Source organism: Chenopodium album, chromosome 23 (genome assembly GCF_948465745.1).
Source record: "Chenopodium album chromosome 23, dcCheAlbu1.1, whole genome shotgun sequence".
NCBI lineage: Eukaryota > Viridiplantae > Streptophyta > Magnoliopsida > Caryophyllales > Amaranthaceae > Chenopodium > Chenopodium album.
This window is the reverse complement of record NC_137856.1, coordinates 26,384,396-26,396,392: the sequence shown is the minus strand read 5'-3', so window position 1 is coordinate 26,396,392 and position 11,997 is coordinate 26,384,396. Positions and strand designations below refer to the sequence as shown.

Below are 11,997 nucleotides of genomic sequence, written 5' to 3'. Positions count from 1 at the left end.
TTCAAGAGATTAAATTTCTTTGACAAACTACTCTAATTCTTAAACACATAATTGAGACTTGAGCATCTGCTGGACGAACTCTGATTTCCATAAATTCGTCAACTCTAAATGAAGAATTTCAAGCTCTCATAGTGAAATCTTGAGCCCCTTTTGCGTAGAATTGATAGTATCGATTATACACTCGGGTGTACTTAGCTCTAGGTACAACTAAGTCTGGTTTATGCTCATTCAAACCCCTTCCAAGGATTACTTAGCTCTAAGGTACACTCGGGTGTATAATGTTATCCCGTGGGAATAGAGTGGATCAAAAGTGCAAATTGCTTGTTTTATATAAACAGGGCTATTTACAATTCCATGTGCTTTTTATTTTGTTAGTGCTTGATGGATTAATGAAAGGTAATGACTTACTAAAGAGGATTTGAATTCGAGTAAGAAAATAAATTTGGAAGTACCTCTAAAGTCAATGTGATTCTTGCAGATTATTTAGAGAAAAGTTTACTAAGATTGCAGATTTAATTTACTAAGTTAAAATTTACTTTAGAAGTGTTTTGTAAGAATGCTTTTAGGGGGTGTATTAGCTTAAAAGATGATGCTATATCACTTTGTGGTTAAATATTAGTAGAGGAATGAGAAGCTAGGTTATTGATTAGGTTATCGTTTTTTTTACATGATTAAGTTATTGTTTTTTTTTTCGTTGTTGATTATGGTAAACGAATACGAAGTGTATTTGTATTGCAATCTTGCTACATGGATTACAATAACCTCAAACCTTTTATTGCAGTTATATTGAAATGGATATGATAAACTTAGATAGGATGGAGGATCTTCCTTTGGAACTACTTGAGGAGATACTCTCATGTCTGCCTGTTAAACATTTGTTGATTTTCAAGAGTGTTTCCAATTCATTGTACAATGTAATCAACAGTCCATATGTCGTCCAACTTCATCTAAGCCGATCCCTTCAAGCACACTCGGAAGGGACCCTAATCGTCTTTGGATATTCTGGTATCCACACTTTCGACTTTAATGATTCCCCCTGTCATGCCACTAAACTTTACTGCCCGGGTAACTTTGATTATCATCGAAAGTTAGTTGGCTCATGCAACGGCTTACTATGCTTCTCATGTGAAGCTAATGAGGTTGCTCTTCTCAATCCTGCCACCCGAGCCTGTAAGCAGTTGCCACAAGTCACATTGACGAATATGTTCATGATATTGTGTACTCCGCTAGGATTTGGTTATGATTGCATTTCTGATGATTATAAAGTTTTAAGGTATGCAAGACTGCGGGAGCAAAGTCCTTTTGCAGCTGTTCGCAACATGCCTAGTTCTGGATTTGCAGCGTCACCAAAGTGGGAAACTCTTCTCTACAGTTTAAGAACTGATGCATGGGAAAGCATTCAGAACCCCCCTTGGACTTGGGAGACTGTTATATCCCCTGGTATTGTGGCTAACAACTCCTTGCATTGGATGAGTTGTGATTTTAAAGAGGTAAAATGTTTCCATCTTTTCACCCGAAGTTATTCTGAGATACCTCTTCCTGAGAAAATTAGTCCTGGTTATAAACCTATATTGTGTCTTTTGAGAGGGAAATTGTGTGTAGTAACATTTTATCTGGATATATGGATATTAAAGGATTATGATGTGCAAGGTTCTTGGACTCGACTGTTTCATTGTCCTTCAGAGCATTGGAACAGTTTGTATAATTCCTTGTCTATATGTAATTTGGTGGGCCTCAGTACTGCTTGCTCAAAGGATGGGAGCAAAATCCTACTAGCACTCTTGGGAAATAAAAAAAACTTCATTTGCTGCGATTTAAAGTCGAAAGAAGCTAGGATGATTCAAATCCCTGGTTTACCACCCCAATTTTCTGCTATACTCCCATGGGTGGAATCTCTTGTACCCTTGTCTGGTGATGTGATGAACTAATGGGAAGATCGGAAAAGCTGTGTGATTTGTAAGGGAAATTTATTGCTGATACATGGATATTGATGGTATCTCATGAAAACTTAATCTCTTTTTGTTGCTTGGTATGTAGTAAAATAACTTCATCCTTGAGGATCAGTTGACATGGGCTGATGATGGCACATTAGGGAGAATCGAGTTTTGTACTAAGTTTCGAGTTGGTCTCTCAGAAGTCTGGTCTGTATTTATCCTAGAATGATTACCTACACTATTCGCTGCTGCATTAGTGACATTAGATCACAGTTTTTTGCGGTTTTTGTGGAATGCCAACATATTATGGCTTGTTTGTTGTTTTATTTGGTTCTCCACTTGTTGATAAATGCAACTTCAATCTTAAGTTCAGTAATCTTTCAAAAAAAAAAGAAAAGGTTGAGTAAAAAGAAGTACAACCTTAACGGTGTGTTTGGAATTTTGGATAGAAGGAAATGGAAGGAAAAGAATGGGAGGGAAATGGAGAGATGTGATTTCTTTCATTTGGATAACAAATGAGGAAGTAAGGGGATTGGAGGGGGGAGAAATGGAGGGATTAAATTATAGGAAAATGATCCCTCCAACAATGGAGAGATTTGGAAGGAAAACTCACCATTCTTCTCTCCCCTCCCTTTCCCTCCCCTTCTTTTCCTTCCTCTAATGTTTTCCTTCCTCACTGTAAGTGAAAGGATTACTCTGGATAATGTTCTATTCAAGTATTCATTTTATTTTTGTTGAATATAAGGAAATGATGAATTAAGTTTATTTTTATGAAAAATTAATATTTTTGAAGACCGATGAAATTAAGTTATTTTTTTTTCACAAATTATAACTGGTGGCTTACCACATTGTGTGGCCAGTCATTATAGAGGTTACTTTGTTAGTGTAATAGGGGTTATTCGGTCAATGTTATAGGGGTTATTCAATTAGTGTTATACAATTACTCAGTGAGTGTTATAAGGGTTACTTGATCAGTATTATAGAATTTACTTAGTTCTTTTATTTATAAATGATCACATGATGTAGCTAGCCAACACGCACAAGACGAGTTGAGTTTCACTTTTATAGTGTGCATAAATGAAGTAAATATTTTTTAAAGATTGTTTCATGTGAGTAAAATAGTGCAAAAGACGATTTCAAGCGTTTATTTCAAAGTGGAGGGTAAAAAAAGTGCTTGTATATAATTTCTTACTTACTTTATCATTTTATGTACTGTGTTTTTATCAATATTTTTAATTTCGTAATAATAAGACCCTCTCCGATGGTGAGACTTGAGGGAGTTTCTTTGGGAGATAGAGAGTATTTTTTGCAAATGATACCAATAAATTGGTATCTAAACTTAGTAACTCCAAAAGAAAGTTGCTAAGTTTAAATACTCAACTTTGAGTCTCATTGACAAAAAGTGTAGGTCCTTATTAATATTATACTACGTAATATGTTTTATAATTTATTTTAGTTTTTATTTTTTTTCTAAAAAAAAACTTATAATAATGATTTGGTGGGCCATATATTAAAAGTGACATTAGTATACTTTCAAAAGTCTCACCATTGGGAAATTAGACTTCACATGACTTGCTAAATTGAGAAGTGGGTTGGGTATCACCATTGGAAGTAAAAACAACTCATTTTGTATTTCAATACTCAAAGTTGAGTCTCACCATTGGAGATGGTCTAACAATCATAAAAAGGATCTTGCTAACTGTAGACACCCATGCATTTGTGTCTCCCCAAAACCAAACCCAGTGATGAATACCTTTCGCGTTGAACCATAATCGAATGCAGTGAAAGTGTGAAAAGTCTAGTGTTGCGGTTAGTTTTTATTAAAATCCTTCTTTCTGTTTTCGAAAACCAACTCTATTTTATGAAAATAGCCAGTCCAGTTTAGTTTGATCCATGATAAGGGTCCAATAATAGTGTAGTTGGATGGGGCTCGCAAAGACCTTTCCAACGATATATTATAAGCCCAATTCCGATGAATAATGAGAAGTTATGGCCAAAATACTAAACTGGGCCCGATTTGGTTCTTACATGCGGTCCAATGATCTAGAGGAGGGCCTATTGTTAATTATCATTCCTAAAGCTATTAGGATTGACTATAGTCTTCTAGAATACTCTAGAAGGTTCTCTTAAATCCTAATGGAATTAGGATTGATAATTATGTTTTAGAATTTTACTTGGAATAAAACTTTTCTTTTATAAATCCTAATCTTATTCAAATTTAAAGATGTTCAAAGACAGTCTGATATTAATTTCGTGCCTCATAATCTTTATCCAAATCTTATATGGTTGGATATATCTTGAAATTATCTTTCCAATGATATATTATAATATTAATTCCGAGCAATAACAAAAAAGATATGAAAGGAATACGAAACTCTATCCAAAACTGACACCCTTTCACTATTTCAGTCATATCTTTTTATCTACAAAAGATTTTAATCTGATTTTAATTGCATTAAAAAGTAGACTTCAAGAGCTTTCCAACGACATATTATATGCCTTATTTGGACTTCTGGACCAAAAGATATGATAAAAACAAATTCCGCAAGAAACTGTCTTTGTCGCAAAACGACAAGCTTGTCGCCTGCGCGACAAGATGAATTTCTGGCGACAAGGTTGATTTGTTGGCGACAGGCTGGAGTTTTATTCCTTTTCAAACTTTGACTATTTTCTATCGATTTCCGGACTATTTTCTTATAAATAGGGTCCTTGGACCTCCGTTTTCAATCATTAACTCTCATCAATTCTCATCCACAACCATCATAATTCTCTCTCTTCTCTCTTTAAGCAATAGCTTATTCTTTCTCCCTCTAGCTTTTCTAAACTAGCTCTTTTACAAACACAATTCCGCATTCACAAGATCTTGAAACACCTAGCCAAGTTCGAAGTTGCCTTCGCCCTAGACGTGAAAGGTTGATAGTTTCTGAGGGTTTGGTCCCAAAACCAGTCTAAACTTTTTAACTCTTTCCTTTCAATTATTTGATTTAATTTTTTGATTTATTGTTTTATTGAAGTTTACTAACGCCTGTATTTTGTTATTAGAAAGAGGCACGAGGCTTCAAAGTAAGTAGTTAGCTTACTCCCTATTTATTGCAATGTAGAAGCATGCTTAGATTTGATTAATTCCTAGTATCATGTTAGGATGTTATTTATTACTTTCTAGTATCATGTTTAGGGTACCTTTTATTCTTTCTAATATCATGTTAGTATCATGTTAGGGTTAAAGCTTTGATCTTTATTGTTTAGTGACATGCTAGGATTTGTTATTAATTTTGTTAGTATCATGCCTAGGATCTTGCTATTATTATTAAGCTTTATTATGATTATAATTATGATTATGATTGTTATGATGATTATCATGTTGCTTGTTATATATTATTATTATTGCTTGATCACGCCTTTTATGGTTGTTTAAAGGGAATTTGTATTTGAAATCACGCTTAATAAGATAATTAATAATTTGGTTTAGGCTAATATGATTTTAATTCAAGTGATTGCCAATAATAGTTTTATTTGTGCATTAATATTCAACCAACATAGATTAAACAGGTTTAGGATTAATCTAATGATTGTATGTTAGTCAGAAAGCGCACATGAATACGAGTAGAATAAAGTAGAGGCCTATTTTATAGGGCGGGTCCTTTCTTTTGTAGATCGGATTCGTACCTTCATCCCCGAACCCTATTTGGTTCAAGACCTTTTGGAGTTGACGATCTCATGGATCGTTGGTGTAACCTTCACCTCGTGAACGGTTTACAAGTTCCTAAAACTTGTTGGCGACTCTTTTGCTCTAGCTTCCTTCCCTTTGGACGCCACCATGCTTAAATGTATGATCACAGTGGGGTTCAAGCTTGGGGTTATAATGCTTGAAATATTCCCTGCACTAACGAACGTTAGATAAACAATTAAAATATTGCCTAAAGTGGTACTTCGGGCCTGTTCACATTTACTGAACTGAGCTGAATTGAACTGATTGGAGCTGAACTGAACTGAACTGAGCTGAAATGAATATTTTATGAGAGAGGGAAATTAAGAGCCGAACTGAACTGAACTGAACTGAACTGATTAGAGCTGAACTAAACTGAACTGATTAGAGCTAAACTGAACTGAAATTAAGTAAATGTGAACAGGCCCTTCGTATTTATTTGGAAGTGCATGAAAAAATTACGCGTTAATCGGTGAAATTAATGTTTATTTTAATATTCCATATAATCGGTCGTTTGGTTGGGGTTATTCATCAAAGGGAAATGGAATCAATGATCTTGATTTCCTTTGTTGATGTTTGTTAGCCGTTTTTTTTTTTCATTTCCTTTACCCCCTCCATTCCCCCAAATCCTTCCAAGTTCATTCCCCACCCCCCAAGGTATTTCCATTCCCATTCCCTAGCTAGTCACCACCACACCACCACGTCACCACCTTCCTACCTACCCACACCACCGGAAAACCCAACCACCTTCTGATCTAACCCTCGCCGCCCCTCCCCTCCCCCGCAAGAACAACCCACAGCCCCGTACAACCCTAGAAACCCCTCTCTATTCCTGGAAAACCCAACCACCTTGCGACCTGACCCTCGCCACCCTACCCAGACCTTTGCCGACCCTCCCCCAACCTTCGTCGCCCCTCCTTTCCCCCGCAAGAACAACCCACAACCCCTTATAACCCTAGAAACCCCTCCCTATTTCAAGAAAACCGCCGCTCGCCCTTCCCTCCACCCTCGAAACCCTAGCGGCTAGGGTTTCGAGGGTGGAGGGAAGGGCAGGCGGTTTCGGAAATAAGGAGGTGTTTTCAACTATTTACGGGGCTATGATGTTTTTCAGGGAGGAAGGGAGACTAAGACTTTTGCATGAGGAGGGGAGGGGCAGCGAGGGCTTGGGGAGAGGCGGCGAAGCGCGGCTGTGGTGGGGGGGGGGGGATGTGGCGCATGGTGAGGTTGCTAGATGGTGGTTGAAAAAGGTAGAAGGTGAAGCGATAGGTTGTTGTGTGATGGCAATATGATGGTTGGACTAGTGGCTTTATTCCCTTTGTTTTTTAAAAACAAACAACAATGAAAATTTGAGGGTATTTTCATTCCATTCTCTTTCTTTCCCTTTGTTCATTCCATTCTATATACCCCCTGCCAACCAAACGGTCCCTAATTATTTAATTAATTAGGTTTTTAAAAAAAAATTAAATAAAAAAAATTAACCAATGACATTGTAACACGTTACCAAGCGGTTTTGTTTCATTTTTGGTAAATACATGTGAAAGGTGGCGTTATTCTAGAATAATTAAAAGGTAGTGCTATTACGGGAAGACCGCCCAAAGATGGTGTTATTTTTGACAAATTTTCCTAATATAAAATAGAGGTAGAAGATACAAAGTACAAAATAAAATTAGTCAAATTATATGAATAATACACAAGTGAAACTAGGCTTTGACAACTCTATTAGAGCATTTCTTAATAAAGTAAATAGTAACTCTACAATTTATTCTAAAAGCAATTTCAATGTTTGTAGATAAGGACTTGCTTGCAATATTATATAATCCATTAATTTTAGCTACTAGCTTGACCATTGGATTTTAAAAATGCAACTATTACAGTTATTGGTCGAGCGATGCCTTAAATTTGTAAATATTGATCAAAATTAAATTTAGAAGGTTAGTATTCACTAATACTTATTGAATCTATACTAATATATTAAAAGGCGTTACTAATTAAGAACGTCTCTGTGCCACGTAGAACACGCCACATCATCTACTCCATCTCTCATTATATCACATTATCACTACTCAATCAACTAGAATATTGCTAGCTTCATATAAAAAAACAATGATAAGGGAATTTGAACACTCAATCATAAGAAAGATAATTACTTAACCATCTAAGCCAATCATAAACTATGTTATAAACATGAAAATAAATAATGTATATAATTGATAATCACAAGTTCTAATTATATTATCAACTGGTGCAACGCCCGGGCTACACACTAGTTTAACATTAATTGGTGCTACTTAATTTTTATTCATTTTACTTTACATAATAAAATACGAAGTAATAACTTATGTAAATGTTACTTTGTATAATAGCGTGGATGGTATTTAGAAAATTAGCATCCAAAGAATCAACAACCATTAGTGTGTGGTTAATGTCTTACAAATTAAATTGTAAATTATTGTGATGTAATTTAGAAGTTACACATTCTATGGGATGATTAAATACGAAGGTTACATTTTTTTTAAAAAAAAAATACGAAGGTTACACATATGAGGAGTTTTAGTGATGACACATAATTTAAGGTGACACATAGCGCTCGTGTGGCGTCAAATCATATTGATTGAACGGTGACACATGGCTGTAGCATGTTGTTCCTTTGAGTTTTAATAATATTATAGATTAGCTTGGCCAAGCAAATTAGCTTGCTTGGGAAAAACGTGCCAAAATATAAAAATTAGAATAAATTAAATGAAAAATAAAAAGTTAATTAGGAAGATGGGATTCATTTATAAAGAAGGCTAATAGCTAGCTAGCCATTGAAGCTCAAAGTAACTAAAATAAAAAATAGCTTAAAAGTTTATGTGGCGTGGCAATCTAATTTGATAATTAGCTTGCTATTGGACGGAGTTGCTCTAAGAAATCCTCAGATCATATGAGAAGAGACTCTTTTTCTTTTCTTTTTTTTTTCTTTTTTTTTTGGAAAAGAATATGAGAAAAGACTCTAAATATTACTGTACTTATGTTAGATAACTTTAAGTAACCCAAATTTAAGCAATGAGTGGTCTCATTTTTTGAATTGAAAAAAACATTTATGTATGTAATCCTTAATACGAGTTTTATTATCTTAAGTAACTCCTAAGTGATATACTTTATCCAAAAAAAGAATCTAAATTTGATGAAGAAACCGAGAGAGAATAAATTAAACGGTGGAAAAGAAAAATGGAACTCATGATCAAGCATGACAAAGCTCCAATTTATTTATTAACTAGATGAAGCCCGTGCGATGCACGGTTTGTTTGAATTTTCTAAAATATATTTTTTTTGTATTTATGTGCTAAATTTTGTTTCATATTTAGATAAAATTCTTAATATCAAAAGATAATATTTTATATTTAATTAATTCAAACTTGAAAAAATAATTTGTCAATTTTGCTAACGTGGCATTTGAATTATTTAATTGTAAAATAAATTAATAATCTCTTATTTAATTGGCTACAGCTAAACTTTATAATCCTACATGGCGCGCCAAGAAAATTAAATCCTACGTGGCTCTCTAAAAACTCGGCAAAAAACTCCCCTTTATATATATATATATATATATACTAGATGAAGCCCGTGCGATGCACGGTTCGATCTAATTTTTTTTTAAATTTTTTTTTTTCATATTTATGTGATTACATTAGTTATTTTATTAGTTGTACGTAATACATCATTTTCTACGTATTTGTTTTAAAATATTAGATAAAATTCCTAATCTCAAAAGATAATATTTCGTATTTAATTAATGTAACCATTAAATTCTCATTGGTCAATTATGCTTAGGTGGCACTTGAATTATTTATTGGATATAACTATAATTTATAATCCTACGTGGCACGTTAACTAATCTTATATTAGGTGACATAATCCTATTGTACCGTTTTAAAAATATTAATCCTATGTGGCACTCTAATAATTTTTTAAAAATATTAATTCTACGAGGTGCTCTAAAATCTCGAGAAAAAACTCCCCTTTATATATATTAGATTAGATTAGATTTATTTATTTATTTATTTATTTATTTTGAAAAAGAAGACAAAGCTCCAAATTTAAATAACACCTAGTCAAACCAAACTTTGCTTAGCTTTGATGAAACAGAGCCAACATATTTTGCTTAATTGCTATATGGGCTGGGTCTATTTCTGCACAATGCTTTATATGACCGCGTCACACTATTAGTTGATGGTGTGGTGACCTGACAAACACATGATCAATTATTGTGTAAATTATCTTCATCCCAAATTTCTAATAACCTATTCGACATATTTGTGATTTTGTTTTGAGTTTAGTTTAGTGTCTTAAGTAAAAAGTCAATTCAACTTTAATTGATTACTCCAACTAACGCATAATAATCTTAGGATAAAAGTTCACTACACTAAACCTAGCTAATATAAAAATACCCTTCCCAAATCTTCATATTATATAAACTAAACCATCAACGTTGTACATTTTGTAGATGGATCATGGCCCATCACCCAACATTAGCAAGTGGTATTGTGGGTTTATTAAATAGGAATGACATTCATTTGAGACCATCAAATAAAATAGACAACCATTGTAACAACCTATATTAACTACTATATCACTAACAAAGATATTTGGTGAACTTTATATAATTAGAAACCATTAATACAACTTGAGGTAAGGTCAAAGCTCAAAAAAATGAAATTAAATTAGTTTGTGGAGACCTTTTTTTTTTTTATCTTAATTATAGTTAATCATTATTATTCCACTTATTGTAAGTATTATTTAATTGAAACAAATTGTAAAAAAAGCTGCTTCTTTCGGCACTACGTGCGTGCCTAAAAGCATGCTCCAGACACTTATGATCACCAGTCAAACTAACGGCATCATATTTCTACTTGTTATGTACCATATTTGAATAATTTTAGTAATATAGTAATGATTAATAAGTCCACAACATGTAATTTTTTTTTTCTACCTTAAGGTACAGATTGTATGTGCAATGTGACATTAAAAATACAGAGAACTTTGTTAGATAATTGATATTTTGTACATCTAGTATAAAGAGCCGCCCCGGTGCCGCCTACTCTCTCGCCATCTCTTTGAAGAATCGTTTGGTTGGACCTTTAGGAATGGATTGAAATTGAGGTAGAGTTACCATCCATTTTATTGTTTGGTTAGATATTTTAGGTATGGAATCTCATACCAAGAAGGTTCTAACTCCACCCCATCCCCTTAAAATCTCATAATGCCTAGTCACCTCATTCATTAAGATTCACAGTCGATCCATTCCTCTAATGAAATGTATCAACGATTCCAATATATAAACCAATCAAATTCAGACTAGTCGTATGAGATCTAGAATTCATATATCTTTTTAGTGTGAAATTTCATACCAATTCATTCCTGTTTAAGAGACCAAACAGCCCCTTAAGGTGTGTTTGGTTAGCGGAATGATACACTTTGAAATCAAGGATGACATTAGGATGATACGAGGTTGGAAGTTGATGCGGAATGGTACCATGGATTTTTATTTTTTATTTTTTATATATGCAAGCCATGGACAAATTTTGAAAACAAAGAGTAGTATATATATATATATATATATATATATATATATATATATGGGAAAATTTGATTTAAATAATCCAACCTTTAACGTATTTATTTTTAATAATCCAACCTTTCGATTATTCTACAATAATCCAAGCTTTGGGGGGTGTTCTATTCTATTAGGCCAAGGTGACCTGCTACCTAGTCTTTAGGTAAATTTTTTTTTTTACATATGTATATATATATGTATATATATATATATGTATGTATATATATATATATATGTATATATGTATATATATGTACATATATATGTACATACAATAATCCAAGCTTTGGGGGGTGTTCTATTCTATTAGGCCAAGGTGACCTGCTACCTAGTCTTTAGGTAAATTTTTTTTTTTACATATGTACATATATATATATATATATATATATATATATATATATATATATATATATATATTGTGTGTGCGCGCGCGTGTAAGACGATGTAATTACCTTATGTTGCAATACAAAAGGAATGCATGCTGCGGGTAAACTTAGCTAAATAAAATAAGAACTAAAAAGTAAAAAGTTAAAAACATTTCGAGTGCATTATTGTAACTTTAAAAATATCAGTCAACATTTGATTTCTGTAAAGAATATCCAATTTTCTTTGTTATATCAATGTTTAAAAAATCTTGGACCCCATTTTGAAATTTCTAGATCCGCCACTGCTTTTTGTTGTGTTAAATATCAAAATTTCCTTAAAATAAAAAAAATAAATAAATAAACTTACCAACTGAATCAAGTTGATGAGTGATGTTG

The 11,997-nt window shown here is 33.3% G+C and overlaps 1 protein-coding gene across 1 annotated transcript; it reads left to right on the top strand.

The window, feature by feature from the left end:
• Positions 1-791: 791 nt before the first annotated feature.
• On the top strand, positions 792-1,928 carry LOC145607221 (F-box protein CPR1-like). Its single transcript, XM_081662945.1, has one exon. It carries the CDS (start codon positions 792-794, stop codon positions 1,926-1,928), a length of 1,137 nt encoding a protein of 378 aa, XP_081519071.1.
• The last annotated feature ends 10,069 nt before the right edge of the window (positions 1,929-11,997 follow it).

What these genes read in the sequence shown, in the direction of transcription:
- LOC145607221 (XM_081662945.1), top strand. Translation starts at nt 792, where the DNA reads ATGGATATGATAAACTTAGATAGGATGGAGGATCTTCCTTTGGAACTA.